This window comes from Arachis ipaensis, chromosome B7 (genome assembly GCF_059453495.1).
Source record: "Arachis ipaensis isolate K30076 ecotype BB chromosome B7, ASM5945349v1, whole genome shotgun sequence".
Lineage (NCBI taxonomy): Eukaryota > Viridiplantae > Streptophyta > Magnoliopsida > Fabales > Fabaceae > Arachis > Arachis ipaensis.
Window position 1 is genome coordinate 42,594,540 of NC_142442.1, and position 22,955 is coordinate 42,617,494.

Consider the following 22,955-nt stretch of genomic DNA (forward strand, 5'->3'; position numbering starts at 1 on the left):
CACGCGTATGCGTGGGTCTGGCTATGCGCCTAGCACCCCTCCCGCTCGGCTTTTGCCCAACTCTCTGTTCATTTTCAATATGTTGCGCATACGCATACGACGCGTGCGCGTCGTAGACGCTTACGCGTCGGTTCCCTCTTTTTTTCAGAATGCAGGTGATTATGTAGAATTTTATAAATGAACACTGAGAAAAATAAAATAAAACTAAAAATAAAAAAAGTAACGATCATACCGTGGTGGGTTGTCTCCCACCTAACACTTTTAGTTAAAGTCCTTAAGTTGGACATTTGGTGAGCTCCTTGTCATGGTGGCTTGTACTTGAACTCATCTTGAAACTTCCACCAACGCTTGGACTTCCAATAAGCTCTATCAATACCAAGTAAATTCCCCAAGCTTTGATGGAGTTCTTCACAAGCTCCGAGCTCCCAAAATTGATCCTCTTGTATGCCGGGATCCCAAATCTTGTTTCTACACCCGTCTTCAAGTTGATCATCATGATTCCATCCGGGTGGTTTAACCTTGGAATTCTCATTTAAGCACCCAAACATCCTCCTAGACCCAATCAATCGAGAATTATACCAACCCTTGCAATTAGGCCTTGAGCTTCAAACCATAACGAACCTAGGATGGTGTTACCAACCACTAGCCATCTCCCTTTTACTCTTAAAACCACAGATAGCTCTAAGTTGTCCATCCGTTTCAAGCAGACCATATTCAAGTGGGAAGGTAGAGTTTAAGGATAAGAATTTTACCCACTTGAATGTTGTGTTGGATGGTAATGGCTTGGGGGGAGGTATCTCCAGTGGCGGCCTTGCCAATGTATGCTTCAATCTCTTGGGCTCCTCTTTGATGATCTCCACCTCTTGACAAGCTTCTACAACATTAACATCTTCCTCTAGTTCAATGGGAGAGGGTTCAATTGTAGGTAAAAATTCATTAATTATTGAACCTATCTCATGATCAACCTTCTCAAAGTCTTCAACCATGATATGCCTTGGAGGTTGTACACCTCCTCAACATCAATTTCAAGCCTCTTGGAGGGAGGTTCTATGACTGGAGGTTCCCATGGAGGTTTCGCATCTCCTAAATCTTCAACCACTTCCTCTTCTTCAATAATTTTGGCTTTCTCCGCTTGCTCTAGTACAAAATCCAACTCCTCATTTATGACCTCCACCTTTTGACAACTTTCTTCAAGAGTCTCTCCTACCTCCACCTTTTGGGCCTCCTCTTGCTTCTCTTGAAGTATGTATGTGTGAACCCGATCCATTACGTCCATAAGACGATCCCTTCTCTCTTGTTCCATGTCAATAGCGTAATTCAGATCATTTTGCTCTTGGATTGATGGACATGGGTGAAAAGGAAGTGTACTAGAGCTTGAGGGTTGAGTATTGGGAATAAAGGATGGATCCACACGAGATATAAGAGGTTGGAGAGTAGAGGTGAGACCAGTGAAAGCAGAGGTAAGTGTGGTTTGAAGCTCCTGTTGCCCTTGGCGAATAACACTAAAGGTATCATCTATGGGAGCTTGGGGTGGATAGGAGGGTTCATTTGTTGGGAGAAAAGGTTCATAATACGGAGGTGGTTCTTCTTGATAAGGGTAGGGAGATGGTGTATATTGAGGTGGTAGTTCTGGGTATGGTTCATATGGTTCATATAGTGATTGGTGTGATGGATAAAGGTTAGGGTCATGTGGAGGTGAATGGTGAAAAGGGGCTTATGAGTATAGTGGTTCAAAGCTATGTTGAGGAGGGGGTTCATAGGCATATGGTGGGGCTTGTTAGTAACTACAAGGGGGTCCACCATATCTATTGTCTTGGTACGCACCTCGGAATGGCTCTTGCTCATGGCACATTGGAGGATGTTGTTGCCGAAAGGGTTGATCAAATCCTTGTGGCTCCTCCCATCTCTGATTGTCCCAACCTTGATGCATGTTCTCATTATAGCTTCCATTCCCTACAACATAATTTGAACCAAACTCGTAGCCAAAGGGGTGAGAATTCATAGTAACCAAAAGAAAGTAAAAGCAAAAACTAATAAGAGAATAATGAGAATAAACTCCTAAAACTAGAAACAACTAACAAAGAAACAAAAAAACAAAATTATAGTTGCTAATGGCTTTGATTTGTATTTGCTGGTTTTGCTTTGATTTGTAGTTGCTGGTTGTGCTGGTTTTGTTAGCTTTGTTTGTAATTGCTGGGTGAAGGTTTAGTGTTTTGTAATTGCTGCTTTGTTTTCTAATTGCTAGTTTTGCTTATGGCTCCTAATTTTTTTGTTCAAATTTGCTAATGGCTTTTATTTGTAGTTGCTGGTTTTGCTTTGATTTGTAGTTGCTGGTTGTGCTGGTTTTGCTGGCTTTGTTTGTAATTGCTGGGTGAATATTTAGTGTTTTGTAATTGTTGGCTTTGTTTTCTAATTGCTGGTTTTGCTGATGGGTCCTAATTTTTTGTTCAAATTTGCTAATGGTTTTTATTTTAGTTGTTGGTCTTGCTTTGATTTGTAGTTGCTGGTAGCTGGTTTTGCTGGCTTTGTTTGTAATTGCTGGGTGAAGGTTTAATTTCGCATCTGTTTTATTAATTTCAGTTATAGATAATAGTATTAATCAAGAAGCAATTGCTGATAACAGTGCATCTGTGAATAATAACTTGCCTGTTAATCCTCCTATTTCGAATGATGCTGCTAATCCTAATCTCCATAGTACTAATGATAGTCAGTCACAAGGTTCTTCTAACTTACGGGGAAAAACGAATTTAGCTTGGAAATATGTTGTTGTACATATGAATTTGGTTGATGATATTTTATGTAGTGTTTTAAATTTCGAAGATATTTTAAGATTTATATTAGACTATAATTATATTTTAGGATGTTTATTTATAATTTATTTATTATTTTATTCTAAAACGATTTTTCTAGTTGAACCACCGGTTGGACCGATTGGACCAATAAACTAGTGAACCAGTGACTAGAACGATTTGATGACCGGTCCGGTTCTCAGAACCTTGCTTTTAATGAATCATTCCCCAATAAAGACTTGATTTATGAGACACCTGCACCTGATAGATGCAAGAATGTGGGTTTTGTCCCGCTTGCTCAGTGTTGTGGTATAGTTATGGGAATGGTGGTTCGTCCTGCCCATGGTAACTCGGTAAAGATGGTGCAACTGTCTCGCTCACGAGATAATAAAATTGATTGAGTCAATGATTAAGACTAAATGTGATAGGAAAACAGAATTGACAAGGATGGAGTTTTGTCCCAGTTGTATAATATTTTTGGTTTTTTTTTTTTTTTGGTGACTGTACTTGATTTTTGGTTTAATTGATTTTCATGTCATTTTAATTTAATCGTGTTTTAAATTATATTTGTTACATTTAAAATATTTTAACCATGATTCCTAAATTTAATAAAATTGTGATTAACATTATTAAAAAAATTTATCATTTTTTGTTAGATTAAATATTTTATTTTTTTTTTTTCTAAATAGGCTTACTGTGTGAAAACTTTGTAAAGTTATATAAAGATTTGAAATATTTGATAATATTTAGTTAATAAAAAATATAAAAAACAAAACTTGCATTGTATACAGACATAGTAAAATAATACTAAATGAAAGTTTTCTTAATTAATTAATCCTTTTGTTTTTCACATACAATTAACAAGCTAGAAAATAGCAAAAAAAAAGGGAAAAATTAAACAAAACTAAACGGGAATATAATTAAATTAAGGGAAATTATAGCCTACAGATTTGTTTATACAGATTGATGGATTACATGACAAGTGGCAATATGATGCTTGAGACTTGAGAGGGGATAGGTTTGGTAGAGATTCTGACTCTTATCGGGTTTGCAGGGGAGCCACGGCTTAGAGGACGATAACTAGCTGCTTGCAAGGAAGGTGGGCCATTGTTTTAATATTTGGTCATGGATCGTTCTTTTTGGTCATGGAAGTTCTTCCTTTTGATCTTTTTATTTTTTTGGTCATATGGTGAGTGACTAATTAAATAGGCTTTTTCTTTGGTTCTTTTTATTTGGTTAGATTGAATTTTATTTTGGAAAGAAATATTGTATTAGATGTGTATTAAATTTTTTGTTATTTTTTATGAAATTCTAAAAATGCATACAAATATTTGAAATAAAATGGTAACAAATTATTTTATTTTAAATTAAGAATGTTAAGCTTAAGAAATAAAAGAGGCCTTAACAAATTTTCTTTTAAAAAATATATATATTTCATATTAGTTATTCAATACAAAACAAATATTTTAAAAAAAGAAAAGATCGGATAACAATTAATTTTATGTTGAATAAATAACTTTTACTGAAGTAAAATATATTAAAATATTGACTAATTGACTGGCTCTTTATGTATATTTTATTTTGATTTAATAATGATAATAATAATAATAATAATATAAATAATAATAACAATAAAAAATAGATAGTAATAATGTTAAGAAACAAAAAGTAATAAGATAGTAAAATTGTATTTTTGGAAGAGCATAAATAAAAAAGTAATAAATTATTTTAGAAAAATTAGCACAATTAAATTCCTATGTCATCTCATCCAAAAAAATAGATGTAATCGAATAATTGTATAAAAATATTTTATACCGTCAGTATATCGAAATTGAACTATAATCTGTATCTCAACAAGGATTTAGTTTTTAAATTTACTAGCAAAGTAGTTAGATATTTAATTTTTAATATTATTAAACTAATTTAAAATAAATTATTTATAAATTATTAATAAATTAGTACCGTAAGTAAACCTTAAAATATTGATTAATAAAAATAATTTTTAATACGTTTAATTTAATAAATCATTGTGTGTATTTCTTCCAGAACAGTATTAACTAAAATCTCCCATATTTTAGCAAAGTTTAAAATTAATTGAACTAATTTAAAAAATAATTATTTAATTGAACTAGAATGTCCTTCGATGAAGATGGGTTTCACTCTTTGTTCCTATTAACAAAATAAAAACCACTTCAGGTCCATTTTTGTTTTTTTGGATACCCAATTCAGTGATCTAATGCTGCTAAGGCTCATTCCACAAGTTTATCAGTTACCACTTCCATTCATCAAGCTTGGCTTAGCTACAACTACTATCCAAGCCCTGCCAGGACCTGTACCTACCAGTGCCATATGTTGATATGCTATTGAAGCAGATGAAATATCTATAAATCTGTACCAAATAGCATATGTACCATAGTGCGACCCTTAAATTAAATAACTATCAAATATATATAGTTCTTGTAGACCCTGGAATACAGTGGGGCCAACCGCACATTGATGTCTATTTTGATGGTTTAGGCACATCCATATATCACATCAATTGAAAGTATAATGGTATTCTATGGCGGGACCTATCCCTCTTTGGTCATTATTTTTTTACCCGAAAGTCCCAAACCCTAAAGTTAAGCCATCGATGATAGTATTAATAAGAGAGAGAGATACACCTTCAGGTGGAGTGAGTTTTTTTGAGATATGACTTTTTTGAGATATGAATATTATATGCCGTTTCGTTAGAAACCAACTACAAGTATAACTAATTAGAGTTAATTAATTTTAAAATAAAAAATTTGTTATAAAAAAAATAATCTCTCCCTACTCTTAATTTTTTGAATTTTAAAATTAAAAATATAAAAAATTAGTGTGAGTTGTCTTATGATATAATTAGTTCCTGGAATTTTTTCATATGATAAACACTATTTTTGGGCTTTTGGCTGATGGGTGTGGTGTGTGGAGTCCCCACCTTATAAATCCATATAATTTCATGGTTTGAACGGTCAAGCTACAAATTATTGATGTTCATGTGAAACATAAGATACCCAACTCTTTATTTTATTTTATTTATTTATTTTTCCATCTTTAAATTTGTGTAATGCCCACTGTCATCAATTCATTCTTTCTTTTCTGCACAATCTTGCAAATATTATTATTCTTTCTACTTGAGTTATTTCCTATGTTGCAAGCTTGTATATATTTGTAGGCTTGCGTTTGTGATTAAATTTCCAAGCAAAAAGTAAAAGCTCATTAATGAATAATAACTCTGAAAGAAAAATAAAAAGAACAACATAGGATTAGCTATATTTATATGTCCTAGCAGTGGAAATCACAAAAACTATATATGATAAAGTTTATTGAAGAATATGTGATTTATTCATAATTAATTAAGAATAAACTGAGCAAAGCTTGATAAGGAGAGACAAGATGAACAAGTTACTACTGTTTGAGTCTGCATATTATTAGACGATAGCGATTTATTTTATTTTTATCTTTTCCCTCAAGTCCTCGGTATAAACTGTTTGATATGGAAGGTAATTCAAAAGGGGAAAAAATCAAGTGAATATATACATATATAGGTAGAGTTTTTGGTATCTATGATTATGCCGGTTATATATAGTGTCTAAAGAAGTGTAACAACATTTTAAAACTATGGTGAAAATTAAAGTAATATTTTTTTTTATATTTTTATAAAACTTTTTATTTTTGTTTTTCAAATTAAAAAATAGTTAAATAATAAAAAATATTATTTTGATTTTAATAATTTTTTTTAAATATTAGTCACTGTAGCCGTTATAGCTATAAGCATTATGCATGCAATATTATATATATGTATATATATCATGTCTAGTTGTTTTTTTTTTTTTTTTTTTGAAAATTCTTATTAAAATATGACTTCGAAAGAACTTTTAGCTAACAAATTAAAAGAGAATAATGAAATGTGCCAATAGTTCCTGCTTATTAGTCTAAACGATTGAACAAAAGTAAAAGCAGCGCTGTGCGCTAGCGGTAAAAACAAAATTCTTCGTTAAGAGTTTAATTAATTATTAATTAACATTAGTTAATATTTTTAAAAATTAATTTTACACTAAATTCTAATCCTATTTCTAATTCCTATTCGCATTTAGAAAATAAGATTATAAAGTAATTTTATGATAAAAAGGTTAACTAATTTGACTAATTAAAAATTAATTGTTATAATTGTTCTTTATTTTATCAACACTTATGGATCGTGTTGGATTTTTTAATCAATATAGCAACTCTATATTCAACTAATAACAAGGGAAACATGAAGGGTTTGGCTAATGAACAATCATACAAATATTATTTTGATTTGCCTGTCGCAATCGTTTGGACACTACTGGGATCGGATTATTTAATTTGTTGTTTTCCTTCAAATGATCGTACAATTTAACTTATATAGCATGCTTCATTTGTTTAACTATTAGAATATCAAAATTAAGATTTTGACAACGGCTTGAAAACTGTTAAAATAATTTGGAACTTCGTAAACAATATTAAACTGTACTTGAGGCACAGTAGATGGCGACTGATGATCGAGGATGAGAATAATAATAATAGAGTTTCGATATCATATTAAGGCTTGTTACCAACGATGAACTTAGAGAATATAAAGAAAGTCTAGGAACCAACTAGGACACCAGTTAATTTTGCCAACTATAATATAGATCATAATAAAAAGGTTTAATAATTCAAAACAAAACATTTCATAATATTATTTGAACCTAACCTTAAGTTAATTTCTCAAAAACAACCGCATATTCAATGAGGAATATAAAAATGTTAAGTTGTGATGATAGAGATAGAGCATATAAAAATAATAAAAAATTTTACATAAACATATCGAAGTATATAATTAATAATATAAAATATTAAATATTCAATAATATTTTATTATTCATATTAGTATATTATATATCCATATTAAAAATTTAATATTAAATGTTAAATAATAATAATAATAATAATAATAATAATAATAATAATAATAATAATAATAATAATAATGTGAGACTAGTCAAGATAATATACTACAAGAAGAGCGGAGATTAGCGGCGGTTTTTTCTGTGATTCACGGCGGTTTTAAACCGCCGCAAAAACCAATGCCGGCGGTTTAGTGAAACGCCCGTGGCGCGGGCAATTGTTTTCGCGGCGATTTTTAGCAACCGCTGGTATAACCGCCACTAATTGGATCATTGATTTTGCGGCGGTTGTAAAACCGTCACTATTTTCCTTACTGGTTTTAAAAAAAATGGCGGCGGTTTAAAACCGCCGCAATTCTAATAGGTGCTTTAAAAAAAATGCAGTGGTTTTCAATGATCATACCTACAGCAAATGGCAATTTTGTAAGTGGCAATATAATTCAATTTAGATTAGTTTCCATAGTAAGGGCAATAGACTAAATGGAAAACCATATTTTTTGTTAGATTTTGAGATATTAGTATTCTAATTAATTCCTTGTCAATTGAAAAAAAAAAAAAACTAAAATCAGCTTCAGAAATGCCTTTTTTTTTTCTTTCAATCCTAATGTGTCACCGATTTTAGACCCAACAGCAGTTAATAACTTACTAATAATCTAAGTTGAGGTACTTAATTCATTTAAATTTTGTAGAACATAAGTTAACCTTTCCCATGGTGCTTCTTGTTCAAAGGAAACAGAACAACAAAAAATAACTACAGAAAAAGTTTAGAAACTTTATGCTTCTGTTGATTTAATTTCTAGACATAGTTTTAGCATTGAATTTTCGTTCATTCTTTGCACAGATCTCTAATCAAACTTTATATAGCATCTTCATCAAAATTAATATTATGATTTGTTATTGGCTTTCTTATGAATCAAATGATATAACTTTTAATCCAAGATACTTATATATATTAAGCAAGGTAAGTGGCACATATGTGAGAATTTACAACTAAAATCGCATTCATTCCAAAACTATAAAATTAAACCAAAGAAATAAGCAAAGTATGTAGTAGGAAGCTAGAATAACGCTCAGTATAATGGTTGAAAGTGATGCTGACCTCTAATAAATGCTATTGAAAGAAACCTCAAGATAAATGATTATAACAAAAGCATATGTATCTTAACAAGAATGTTCTATTTTAGAAAACTTAAATCGTTTTAATATATTTTTATATTCATATATAGCTTATTATAAGCTAACATTCTTTATTATTGTGCATGTGTCACAGATTCCTTACAGCATACCCTTTGCTCTAGCATCTATATTCTCTAGCTCCACAGGGGCAGGACAAGGTAAAAAGCTTAGCAATTTCTAATTTTATTCTAATTTTACCATTACATACATAGTTACAATCTCTTCTTGAAACTATACTCTAATTTTGCTATATTTGGGATGTTTCTTTTGTAAAACTTAGAATATTTCTATTGTTAAAGTTTGGATGTTTCTTTTATTAAACTTTGGATGTTTCTTTTTCTTAAACTTGGGATGTTTCTTTTTTCGATGTAGGTCACTCCACACGGTGCACAGAGGAGTTGTGGCAGAGGATACAACGGCAGCGCGACGGACGGTTAAAGACGAGGTACTGACGATGTAATGAAAGGGGATGAGATCGGCTTCAAATTGACAAAGCGGTTACGTTTTGCTAATCCTAATTTGGTGGCACTAATTCTAATTATTTAAAATTCTATTTTTTAAAAAGTCAAAATTTTTTTTAATGAGTTTAAAAAGTTGTTCAAGTTGGTTGGTACCCTAGTTGGTTGCTTAACGGGATTTGTAGCTAATAATATACATACAGTACATTCCATCAGAATAATAACTGGTAATTGTAATTTTAGCAAAACAAAAAGAAATAAAATTAAGGTATATAGATCATATATATCTAACATGTTCTCTTACGGAAGACTTCTTTTGAGTTTGTATAAAGTTTTTACACATTATTTTTCTTATTTTTTGCATGTCTTATATATTTTTTTTTTTTTGGAATTCAAAAAATATCGAACTCTAAACCTTTCGATCATAAAAGCTCTGATGTCATAGCATGAAATCACTTCAAGCTTTTGGAAGAAGTAGTTTCATGACATGGTATCAGCGTTAGAATCATTTTTTTACATCAAACTTCCCACGTAATTTTAGATTTATGTACCTTCCCAAGATATACACACCTGAATACTTAAAAGATTCATTTGCATTAATATTCAATAGCATATCATGTTTCTTCACGATTTTTTTAAATAAATATTTTAAATATTTTTTTATCAGTATATATAATTTGAACATAATTTATGCTTTTTGTATCCCATTACTTATCTCGTTTCCAACATAAACGAATTAATTATGAGTATATCTTATTTAGTAGTATAAACAAGATAAGACACAAATTTTAAATAAATAAAACGTGTGCACCCGTATTACATCAAAGTTGACGTACTCCACATATCTTATTTACGATGTAAACAAGATATACTCATGATTAATTTGTTTATACTATAAAAGAGATATGAGTATTTATAAGTAATAAAAATATAATTTTTATAGGCAAAAAAATATAATTTTTATTGGCATAAAATATAATTTTTTAAAATAATATAAAATATTAATAATTTGATTTGAACCAATTTAAAAAAATAGATATATTTTGTTACATTTTAAATCAAATAGAATATTAACAAATATTTTAGTTCGATAATTGGATTAAAAAAAATTCAAATACGGAGTTACTAATATGTTGTAAACGTGCTAGAAATTAGAGAACGTACTAATTGGTGAAAATTTTTGTAAACGGTCTCTTTCCATTTGAATGTGAGATTACTAACTACATATTTTAATACAATCTAAACTTTATACAATGGTAACAATTTGATTTTTTTAATCTATCTAACTAAAATATTTGTTAATATTCCATTCAAATTTTAAATTTTTCACTAAAACTAACCTCCATATTTTTAAAGTTTAGAACTTTTTATGTACTCTTTTGAGTACCAATTGGAATGTCAGTTAATAAATAAATTAGTCACAACGAATGATAAAAAAGAAATAAAAAAAAGATTATACCAATAATAAAGTATAGGTAGACAATAACATTGTTGAACAATATAAATAATGGGATTAAAAAAGTAAATTAATCTTAAATTTAATTAATGGCATGAGTAATTAATTTCTAATAAAAATAATAATAATAATCATATTTCAAATTTAAAAAATTCAGGGTTTGCACATTGTTAGTTACACATTTCATCACCTCTAACGACGCGTGCTTCATTGGTGAATTGTGGTTCTACAACTAGTCGCTGATCTTCTCTTACTCTCGTTGGACTTTCCCCGCCCTGGACGGCAGCCATCACCGCGCAGCTGCAGCCGACGCCGCCTCCCTCTATGCCAACGTCTCAGCAGCCCGCCGTGCACTAAAATTTTTACTCTCCCACAGCCCATTAACCCGTGCACCGTGCAGCCCCCGAAGCCCACCACGTCCACCGTCATTGCCTCTTCGTCTTCGACCGATCCGCCCGAATACAGGGGAGAGCTGCGGCTGCCGTTTCATACATACGTGACCTCTTACCGCCACTTCAATGGAGTCCAATTTGGTTGAACTAGTTTGTCATGCCCCAGCTTCCTTCGCCGACGATAATACCACGCATTCAAGTGACAACCTTCTCAATTCTTGTGACGTGGAAGGTGAAAAGTCTAACAAGGTAAGCAATGTATGTGGGTGCATTGGGATGTATGTTTATTTTCATATAAAGAATAAATGACCATTTGTACTCATGAAAGATGAAAATGCTGACATATGTACCAACACTAAATCGAAACTAAACTTGTACCCACGAAAGATCCCCTCCGTGTGACAAAAGTACCCTACGTGGCACTCCAACCCTCCAAAGATAGGGTACTTTTCTCACACGGAGAGAATCTTCCATGGGTACAAGTTTAGTTTCGATTTAGTGTGGGTATATATGTCAGCATTTTCATCTTTTATGGGTACAAATGGTCATTTATTCTTCATATAAATGAGATCGTTATTCTAAGTCCAACATTCTTAATGATGATATTCATTTAGAAAATTTTTTTATGGTGTTCTAGTCCGTCAATATAGTAGTTAGTTAAAGGGTAATAAATCATATAAGGAGTTTTAAAGAAGATGAAGATGAACATTTATTTACTTGAGCCGATAAACTATTATGTTACCTTTATAATATGTTATACTGAAATTGGTTCAGTATATGCTTAGTGTTAATTGAAAAAACATTGCACATGGTTGCTATTAGAATGTTTAGAATTTCCATCCCTATGCTCCCATGCCATGCATGCACAAACAAATATGGCTACATATGTAAGGAAGATACAGTAGCTAATAATGAGCTTTTTGACTTTTCAAAGCATAGAAAAAGACTCGCTTTTAGGGTGTGTAGGTATACTTTAGATGTGGTGGACCCATGCATGCTCTATATAAATAATTAATATAAGCCTAACTAGTTAGGTGGGACTTTTTATGAGTACATGTCTCATTGTTATGATTTCTTTTAATTCATGTATGGTAATAAATTTTTAATGATATTCTTAGAAAAAGTATTAATAAAATATTTTTAGTTGATATTTATTTAATAGTACGGTATCTAATTAGTTTATTTGTTTGTGTATATTTGATTGTAGGCCATAGAATGTACGGACATTACTGAGTTTGGTAGTGATGACACGGATCTTATTGATGAATGAGGTTTGGACTCTAGTTTATTGCTGTTTTTTCGTGAACCACATGTTTGAATCGACCATTAATCCTCATGTTCATCGAATGATGTCCGTTTTGAACTGATTCGCAGTTACTAGATCACAGTTGCCTTGTTAAAGACAAAATACTAAGAGTTGGGATGCGGTTTGAGCATTTAAAGCTGGTTCAGGATTTTTATACGACCTACGCAAAGAAAGTCGGTTTTGTAAGTAAGATACGGAACACAAATTTTGACGGGATGACAAAAGAACCGATTAACCAATTTATTCATTGTAATTGGGAGGGTTTCCATGGATCTCGTGTCAAAGCACCCACACAAAAGAACACAATTGCAGCCGTGGGGTGCAGAGCAAGGATATATGCAAAGTTTGACAAGGAGAAGCAAGATTGGGTCATGTTGAAGGTTGATTTGAGGCACTTGCACCCATGTTCAACTAAAAAGGCGATGCATTACCATGAGAATAGAGAGTTGACCATACATACGAAATGCGTGATTGAGGTTAATGATGAGGCGGGCATTCGACCCAATGAAACATTTCTAGCATTGGCTAATGAGGTTGGTGAGCCGTTAAACCTGTGTTTCTTAGAGAAGGATATTAGGAATTACATCTCATCAAGGCTTCGAGCCACTAATGTCAACTTTGATGTCAAGGAGATGTTGAATTACTTCATGCGAATGAAGGATATAAATCCGAACTTCTTCTACGCAGTGAATGTGGACGACGATTATAAATTTAGGAGTGCAGTTTCGGTAGATGCAAGGTGCAGGGTGTCCTATGAATACTATGGAGACATGGTGCCATTTGATACCACATACAGCACAAACCGGTAAAATTTATTTACGTTGATTTTGTTTACTTTTTTTTTGTTATTTTGTATTATTTGGATGTTCATAAATGGGGTTGTTTTTACTTTAGGCATGGTTTGCCATTCGCCTCTTTCATCGATGTGAACCACCATGGTAAGTTTACTTTGTTAGGTTGTTCTCTGCTAGGCAGCGAGGAGATTCCAAGTTTTGAGTAGGTGTTCACACAATGGATGAAGTGCATGAGAACTGCACCGCAGGGCATCATCACAGACCAGTGCAGGTCCATGTTTGGTGCAATAAGGAAGGTCCTATGCAATACACGCCACCATTGGTGCATCTGGCATATAACGAAAAAGATACTGTATAAGCTCGGTGGTTATGCTAGGTTCAGCGAGTTGAATGCAGAGTTGAAGCACATTATATGGAACTCTCGGTTGGTTGAGGCTTTCGAGGATGGTTGGGCTGAATTCATTGACGAGTTCAACCTACATCACAACACATGGCTATCAGGTTCGTGTCTTTTAAGTTAAATCATGTATTGTAATTGCTTAGATGTTGTAATGTTCTTGTATTTTGTTCTCAAAATCTGTTCCTTATGCGGGATTCTATTTTTGGGTGGTTTATTTTGTGTAGACCTATTTGAGGACCGACGCATGTGGGTGCCGATATTTTTCAAGGGTCAATTTTGGGCTGCTATGAGGAGTATGCAAAGGAGTGAGAGTATGCACGCATTGTTTGGTGGATACTTACATTGCAAGACTAGCTTGGTTCAGTTCATCCACGAGTTCGACAATGTGTTTAGAAACAAGGAGCAAAAGGAACTAGAGGACGATGCTGCAGACTCGAGAGGAGTAATCCCATGTGCAATTAGCTAAGCTATTGAGAGACAATTTCAATACACCAACGACATGTTTAGGGATTTCCAAACGGAGTTTGGCAAGAAGGCTGATTGCAATATTCGTGCCGTTTATGAAAAGGGTGACTCGGCCTGGATAAAAATGAAAGAGGAAATATTGGCCTATGAGAAGACCTGGTATGTTATGTACAACGTCCATTTTGACCGTTTGACTCACGAGGTTTGATATCAGTGCAACTTGTTCGAGAGTATAGGTATACTGTGTTGCCACTGTCTTGTAGTATTTTCCTCTTACAAAGTGAATAAAGTACCTTCCTGCTATGTTCTTCCTCATTGGAGCAAGAACATAAAGCGCAAGCACACCTACATTAAGAGTAGCCACGATGTGAGACATTCGGATGAGAGCCACAACTTATTCAGAGGGTTGTGTGCACACTTCTACAATGTTACGCAGGAATTTGTGAATGGTAACGATGAAGCAGACATGTTGCATGCTGCTCTGAACAATGCAAGGGCCAAGCTAGTTGATTACCGTGCCAAGTTATGGAATAAGACTGTCACTGATGCACACACTAGCATCGCCACAGATACTTCCTCCGTGGCGGGCACAGAGGACATTCAAGGCCCATCAAAAGTAACCATAAAGGGTCGTCCAAAAGGTAAAAGGCTCAGATATGAGTTGAAAAAATCAATCAAGAAATCCATGCAGAGAAAGCGGAAGAGTTCAGGCCAGGTTGGTATCGTAATTAATTTAAAGCTTCACCTTTAGTACATAGTTGATTATGTCGATAGTGACTTATTTTCGTTTGAGTTTGTTTCTTTCAGGATAATCGTGTAGAATCTTGTGGAAACATAGATTTGGATGCTCCCGCTCAGTAGATTATTCCGCAAGGAATTTGTGGATTCATGTCCCTGTTAAACTTTTTCGGCAATACCTGGACTGTTTTGGATACAAAATCCGCTATTATATTAGAGGTCATTTTTGTTAGTTATTCCAACTCAATATGTATGTTTAATGGTTATTTTGTAGTCCGAGTTGTTGATGGTCAAATGTCTATGAAACTGGTATTCTATGAGTTTGGCTTCTTGCTACGTGCCCGTGGCCGGCGTCTTTCTATTTTTTATGTGGTTTGACTGGTTGTAGGCTAATGTTAAGCGAATTCATGTTGTGTTCGAGTTATTTGAATAATACAATTGTGATTACTTTCTTCATTTCAGAATTACTTGATACATAATTCGGATGTTCACTGGAATAGGGTTGTACATGGTTATTTTGATTCTGAATTGGACGATTATTTTGTAGTAATACTTGACTACATTTAACATTGGCTGAACACGCTTGGATATTCAACTCCGTATGTGTGCGGATGGTTATGCTAATATTACCTTTTGTAATTGTTTGATTGCTTTTAGTTTAACTTACTACTTGAGAGATTCTAAATATTCATTTCACTAGGTACCCGGATGGTTATTTTGTAATGGCATTGGTGTGGTGTGCATAATTAGTTATAAGTAATCTAGGCTGGATGTTCGACTCAATAGGCTAGTAGATGGTTATTTCTATTGGTACCCAGATGGTTATTTGTAATAGTCTTGGTGTAAAGTGTATGAATAGTTACAAGTATTATAGGCTGGATGTTCGATTCAATAGGGTAGCGGATGGTTATTTCTCTTGGTACCCAGATAGTTATTTATAACCGTCTTGGTATAGTGTGTGTGATTAGTTACAATTAGTATAGACTGGATGTTCGATTCAATAGGCTAGTGGATGGTTATTTCTATTGGTACCCAGATGGTTATTTGTAACCTTTTTGGTATAGTGTGTGTGATTAGTTACATGTAGCATAGGCTAGATGTTCGATTCAATAAACTAGCGGATGGTTATTTCTTTGGTATCTAGATGGTCATTCTTTACTATTAGCTTTTTCACGTCACTAATATAATGGAACAGAATCAAAGGAGTTCGAAACTAATACACCATAAAAATGTTATTCGTAATGAAAATTTATCCTGTCTGTTGTAACAAAACTCCACTGCGAAAACACGTAAACAATGTCAAAATGGTATTTTTGGTATTAACACTAAGTACATCTATTGCTTTCTCCCATTTTGGTTCTTCCTCATAAGTGATTCTCCGACTCGTTTCATCAATGTCCTTGTGCTTGGTGCTGTAAATGGTGACTTAACCTCTTTTTTCTTGTTTCTTGGACAGTTGTGGCATACGTATTCACCATTTTGTTCCAACAAAGTTCACACCTGATCAATTGATTTATTGTGTGCTCTCATGACAATATCCATCATCAACTCCACTCTCATGTCCAAAGCATATCCTGTATGGTGTTTTCATTGTGAGCGCGATGTTCAAAGTGTCAAAGTAACATGAAACGCAAATAACAAACTAAAACAAAGTGACTAGGTAACTTACATCGTCCCATTCATCTAGTTTACAATCTTCAGTCCATGTCTCCATGAATTTAATGGCATAGATGCCACAATCCCAACTACATAATTAAGTAAGAATGGTGCTATCAGGATGATATCAATATTACAGTAACTGGGAATGGATACATTTATTGGGTGTGTTGCTTGGTTCTACTTACCCATTTGGTTGCATAGGGACTTTGCCAAATTTTTTTATATCAATTGTTAGTGATTCCATTCTCAATGAACTAGTTTCTTTTCTTCTTTTTAAGATACACTTCAGTGACCATATTATCATTTGAATTATCTTTCTCATATTAACAATATTGTTTATTTTTATCATATTAAAATTTTCGTGAGTAGGACTATTCTTCTCCTTTAAATTGGAACTTTTCTGGAGTAAAACGGTTCTGCTCTATCAAATTGGGACTTTCACCATCAATATTATTCTCCTCCAGTATTTAACAGCCCAAACTAAGCCTATCCTTAAAGTCTTTTGATAGGGTGTTACTCATTAAGGAGAAATCTCAATTCTAAAGGAGAGTACTCAAGGGGTCTTATTAAACTATACAACAGTTATCAACGAAATGAGATATTGACACGTTCAATAGAAACATAATATCATATGCATCTCGTTCATAGCATTTAGTCAAATATCTTAAGAAGAATTAACTAAAAAATACAATACGCCATAAACTAAATTTGGTCGAAAGATCTTGTTCCTAGCATTCGGTCAAATATCTTAAAGAGAATTAACTAAAAAATACAGTACATCATAAACTAAATTTGGTCGAAGAAACTCCCATCCTCAGTTCCATACTCCATCCTTCATTTGAACCTTTCAATATTCCACAAATCTAAATACTAATTATCTTCCTCCAACACTTTTTTTTGCGGGTAAAGTAATTTTCTCCTCCGAATTCTCTTCCATTAGGTACTCCTCTTCTGGAGATAGTATAAATAAAAAAGTATGAGAACTCAAAATTTTCAGTGATATGTAACACTTCTATACTTATCTCCAACTCATTCATGGGATTTTAAAAAGAAACGTAGCATGTACTATAATTTTTCTTGAGCAATAAAAGAAGAGAAAATTTAAAGAAAATAATGGTAATATTATCACATTCAATCATGCAGAACAAAACATAATCATATTTTTTTGTACTATTTATTTCTTTTCTTGTAACTTGTATATAAGGTATTGAATTCAAATCGGTATAAAGTGATGAGAGTTTTCTTTGCAAAAATAAACTTCTATAAAGTTGTCTGTACTGTATTGAAATATTGTTAATCTGAATGAATCCAAGTTCAAAAAAATATAGAAAAACAAGATTAAATTGTCTAATACACTGAAAAGCTTTACGAATACACCATAAACTATTCAAAATACACCGAAAGAATGTGCATACATATTTTTTTTGTAAATTATAACCAAGAGATATGAAAATTCTATAATTTAAATTGTTACCCTCTTTAAGTATTGAATTGTCTATGTATTATATATTTAAAACAAACAAATCCCTTCAGATAGTTGAAGACACTAATTTCCAAAAAAAAAAAAAAAACAGTAACATGTCAAATGGAACAAAATAAGAAAATATAAAAAAGAAGAGCATGCAGAATACATAGAAATTATTTTGTAGTACACCGAAATAGTGTCACACTACACCGGAAAAACTATCCTATGCTACAATCTCTGAACTGATAATTCATAACATGTCCATGATAATGGCTAAAATTTGACTGTACCACTGAACCACTATAAAAATGGTTCAACTGCAAAAGTAAATAATATATTACCACAACTATTAACATGCACAAACTCAATTTTCGGTATTTAAAGAACATCATTTTTACCTCGATTAGATCCTTCTTTTTCTTTTTCTTTGATGCATTTGCAATCTATTTTTTAGTGTTTAACCCTAATCTATTTCTCAGACGTCCTCATGTTCTAATCTGTTAAGGGCTTTGAAGCTCGTTAATATCTTCCAACGAAGCACCATGGTGAGATAACGAACATTTTCTTTTACTTTTGGCTTTGTATTCTTGCATCCCAACCATAACATTATCGTAAGAATGGTGCAAAATTGTAGTTCATTCATGAGATTCTGATGCAAATTCATAAATATTTTGCGATCAAAACACCAAATCATCAAATCTTTTGCTTTTTAGCTCCAATAGAGGCTCGTCATGGCTGCTCTTGATATGTGTGTGCCTCCTCTTTACGTTCTTGCTCCATCGTTCCAATATATATCTTGGTGACACTTTATTTACTTGTTCAAAGCTTAACGTGCTCAGAGAATGTTGGCACAATATCCCTCTTAACTCAAATAATAAGCACTGACATTTAACTTGAGCTGATATCGTGTCATATGTAACTGCAAACTTGTTGAATGTTGAGTTTGAAACCTATTCTACAACTTCATATACCATATAACCTAGAGCGGACTGAGTTGTTCTTGTGATGTAATTCACCTTTCCTTTAAATTGTGCTTGGACTTCCCTGAACTTTGTGTGAGTATACACATGCTAAAATTAAGCTTCTATTGAGGATTTTGTTGCACACAGTATGATGGTATGAAAATCTGCAGTATCCGATTCTCCCTCTCTCTGCTCTTTACTTCCTAGGCAATTATCATACTGTTTGACGAATTGTATAAGTGAGCTGTTGCGCGTAATAAACTTGTTAAAAAAAGAATACATACTCTCGCTCCTTTGTGTGCTTCTCATCCTGGCCCAGAAGTGGTGATCCAGATTAACTGAAATCCATAAATGACAATATTCGTAAAGCTCTGAAAAATTCATAAAAATACTAAGTCAAAACAAAAAATACATTGAAAGACATATAGTTTGACACCTCTACTGGACAGCATTACACTGAAGCACATAAAAATATCAGTTAATCCTAATAAAGATGTAAGATCCAGAACTTTTGAAAAATGGCTATCTTGAGCTAATTTCAAATTCAGTAATTCTGTAGCTTTAATTTCAGAAATTTCTTTATTAAAAAAAATTAAAGCAAGTTTCGATTAATTGAATTTGAAATAAATTATGATTATTATCCAATTTTACAATTATTGAATTATTTTCTATATTCAAATTATAAGGTTGGTAGTTGTGGAATAATAAGGATTTTATATGATTTGGATTAAATAATTAATATTTTAAATATTAATACTACTATTTTAAAAAATAAAGAAATTAAGTATATTATTTCTAATTTTTGGATTTAAACATTTTATTAAAAATAATTTGTAAAATTGATGAGCAAATAGTATTTTTCTATATATAATTAGTGTTGGATTTAATTTGGGTTCCATACCATACTGTTCCTATTTTTATTTGAAATTACTAAAATGTCCCTAACCCTAATTTTTGAAAATAAAACCTAAACCCTGAAATCCTAACCCAGTGACCCGGTTCCCTTCTCACCCAACCCAGCAGCAGTAACACAAACGCTTCCCCCTTTCCTCAAATCAATACACAGCAACAGTAGCAGAACGGAGAAGTGGGAAAGAGAGGAGGGGCGATGATGGCTGGGGCCTCACTACCGCCGCCGTGCAGCTCAACGCCGCTGTTCCATCATGCCGTGCCGTCGTGTCATGCCTTAAGGGCTGTCACGCAAGGGAAGGAGAAGAAGGAAGGGCGTCGTCGGCCTGGCGCCACTGCCGCCGTCGCGTCTTGCCATCCTGCCACCATGAAGCCGCCGAACCAGGCTGAGGGAGAGAGAGATCGAAACGAGCCATGAGAGAGGGTGACGAGCGCAAGCCAGGACTGGGAAGGAGAAGCCACAACCACGCATCCTCGTTGCCGTCGCTGGAGGCCTGGCATCACCTCCGCCTTTGTTAGTCGCGCCGTCGCCAGTCGCGCGAGAAAGAGACGCGTCGTGAGGGAGTAGCCACCGCGCTCAGCCGCCATCACATCCTGCCACCATCGGAGCTCTTGTCCCTGTCATCCTGGCCACTGTTCTTACCGTTGCTCCATTTGGGTTTTGAGTTGAGCACGCCGCCGTTGCCTTTGGAAGCCGCTGCTGAGGCCAAGATGCTATGGTGGTTGCTAATGGAGCCGCCGTTGATGATTGTGATGCGGCTATGCTGATTCTGAGTCACCGTGTCACTGCCGAAGTAAGAAAACTCACCGGAATGGCATCATCGGAGCTACTGTTCAGTTGATGCTGCTGCTTGGGTCGCTACGGTACAAGCTGTCATTGATGGAGCTGCTCTGTTCAGTGATTTCTGCAGGTTTTGACTTTTCGATAAGGGTTTTAAATTTGTGGTTTCTGTCATTTTGGGTTTTGAGAAGATTTTGATGCTGCGTGGTTATTATAGTTGACCCACCGGAGCTTCTAGCCGCTACCGGAGCTATTGCCGGGATGGTTCAGAATCGGAGCTGCCTCCTTTTGTCATTTTGGTAAGTAAGTATATTTCAAAAAGCCTCGCGTTAGTATTTTGTTGTGTTCAGTTAATGAATATGAGCTTTGGTAATGTGGGGTCGAGTCTTGATTATTATGTGTTGCGATTAGAGTCGTTGTGGTTGTTGAGAAAGCAAGTGGAGCCGAGTTGTTGGTTGCCGTCAATTCGGGTTGAGGCAGAAAGGACTCTGTGAGGCGTTTCTGCTGTAGTTTTGCGTGTCGAGGTAGGGGCTTTTTCCGAAAACTATGTTTTATATATTGGAATTATTACATATGGATACCGATCAGTCTTATGTATTGTTTGGTTGACTTGAATGATTATGAATGTTTGTTTGACTGGATTGTTGTGTGGCTTTATAAAACGGAATGTTTTTGAAGTTGAATTCTTTTAAAGATTTGAGATCGAGTTTAATCCATTGGGAATCGATTTGAGTGGAGTTGATTTTATTGAAAATGTGAAAAATAGAATACCCTTTTGGATTCAGTCTGGTTTGCTTTAATTGATTCGCTTTTGATAAATGAATTGTTGCTGAACGGTTTCTTTAAAGTTTTGGAAATGAATTTAGTCGGTTGATAATGATTTGATTTTGAAACGGTTCCCTTCAGATGTGAAAATGAGTTGAATGTTGGATTCAGTTGTTTTTGGACTGATTTTGGGTTTTGAACCGTTGATAAGGATTGTGGATTGGTTTGGATGGGACCCGGAAAGGGTGGCAGAGTCCAAGTTTTAGGGGAGGTGCTGTCGAAATTCTGGTAGAATCCGGGACTTTACTAAAATGTTATTCGGAAACTTATGAGTTAAATACTTCTACTATTTTATTTGAATTATTAAGAAAGGGATGACTTATGCTTTTGAAATGAATTATTAAAGAGAAAATTGTGATTTAGTCTTCTTTCTTAAGAAAAGTATTATATCTCCCTTATGAACCAGTTATTTAGATGAAACTTGTGCTTTAATGCTGTTTTAAATGTGAAAAGGGTTTATGTCTTTGAATTGGACTTGAGGATTTCAATTAGAGAAGTTTCAGTGACTTTGAAAGAACCTGAACGTCTATTGACAAGTTTCATTCTAAAATATTTTGGGAAAAGTTTTAAGTACTCTTTAAATTCTGAATTTTTGCAAGACTGAAACAATTTCTAGGCAGTTCGAAATGCTTTAGAATTTATCATGGGGGATTGAAGCTGGTTTCGTTTAAGTGAAGGAACCGGCTTTAAAAAGAGTAATTGATTACATGACTCGGTTTGGCTTAGATCCTATTTTATTACTCAAATCAGGAAGCCAAGGTTTTAATGATTTAAGTGAATTTGAGGAAAATGAGTTATGTTATTCTCTCCTAAGACTTGAGACTCTGCCGAGGAACCTTTGTTATAAAATCCCGTTGTTGGACGGATGATTTTGAATATTTCAAAATAAATCGTTAACTTGCCATGTTTTTGGAAGTTTTGGAAAGACTATACCGAGAGTGGCTTTGTTTTTAAAAGAGGAACTTACTTTGAGTAGAAGGGCCTTATGAGCCTGAGATGATTTGAGAAATGGGAACTTTAAAGCCAAGGCTGAAAAGAGTTAAAGTTTGATTTCAAAGCGAAGTGAATTGAAAAGAGTGATTTTTGGCTTTGAATAATGATTTTATGAATTTGATGATGTTGGATGGTGGAAGTTCTATTTTGTTATGAGCCAAATGGCTGTATATGATTATGAATTTTGGCTGGTTCTGGATTGAACTATGATCCGGATGGCTGACTATGAGTCATGAAATTAAGCCGGATGGCTGAAATGAATGTTGATTCATGGCTGAGAATAAATGCATATATGCTGAGACGTTGATATTGTGATTTTGCACTTCCACCTATATGAGATACGAGTTTCCCTGGGTGAAAGCAGTGGCTAGCCACCACATGCTCCAGGTTGAGACTTGATACTCTGCTGACCCTATGTCGTAAGTGTGGCATGGCACTGTGAAACTCCCGGAT

The 22,955-nt window shown here is 33.8% G+C and overlaps 1 protein-coding gene across 1 annotated transcript; it reads left to right on the forward strand.

Annotated features, from left to right (window-relative positions):
- Nucleotides 1–12,726: 12,726 nt before the first annotated feature.
- LOC107607051 (protein FAR1-RELATED SEQUENCE 5-like) lies at nt 12,727–14,171 on the forward strand. Its single transcript, XM_021107785.2, has 4 exons — nt 12,727–13,316; nt 13,406–13,507; nt 13,682–13,806; nt 13,930–14,171. Exons 1-4 carry the CDS (start codon nt 12,727–12,729, stop codon nt 14,169–14,171), a joined length of 1,059 nt encoding a protein of 352 aa, XP_020963444.2.
- The last annotated feature ends 8,784 nt before the right edge of the window (nt 14,172–22,955 follow it).

Excerpts from the sequence above, each read along its gene's own strand:
- LOC107607051 (XM_021107785.2), top strand. The coding sequence starts at position 12,727 with ATGACAAAAGAACCGATTAACCAATTTATTCATTGTAATTGGGAGGGT. Across the intron at positions 13,317-13,405 it reads ACCACATACAGCACAAACCG|GCATGGTTTGCCATTCGCCT; the intron begins GTAAAATTTATT and ends TTTTTACTTTAG. Across the intron at positions 13,508-13,681 it reads GAGGAGATTCCAAGTTTTGA|GTTCAGCGAGTTGAATGCAG; the intron begins GTAGGTGTTCAC and ends TGGTTATGCTAG.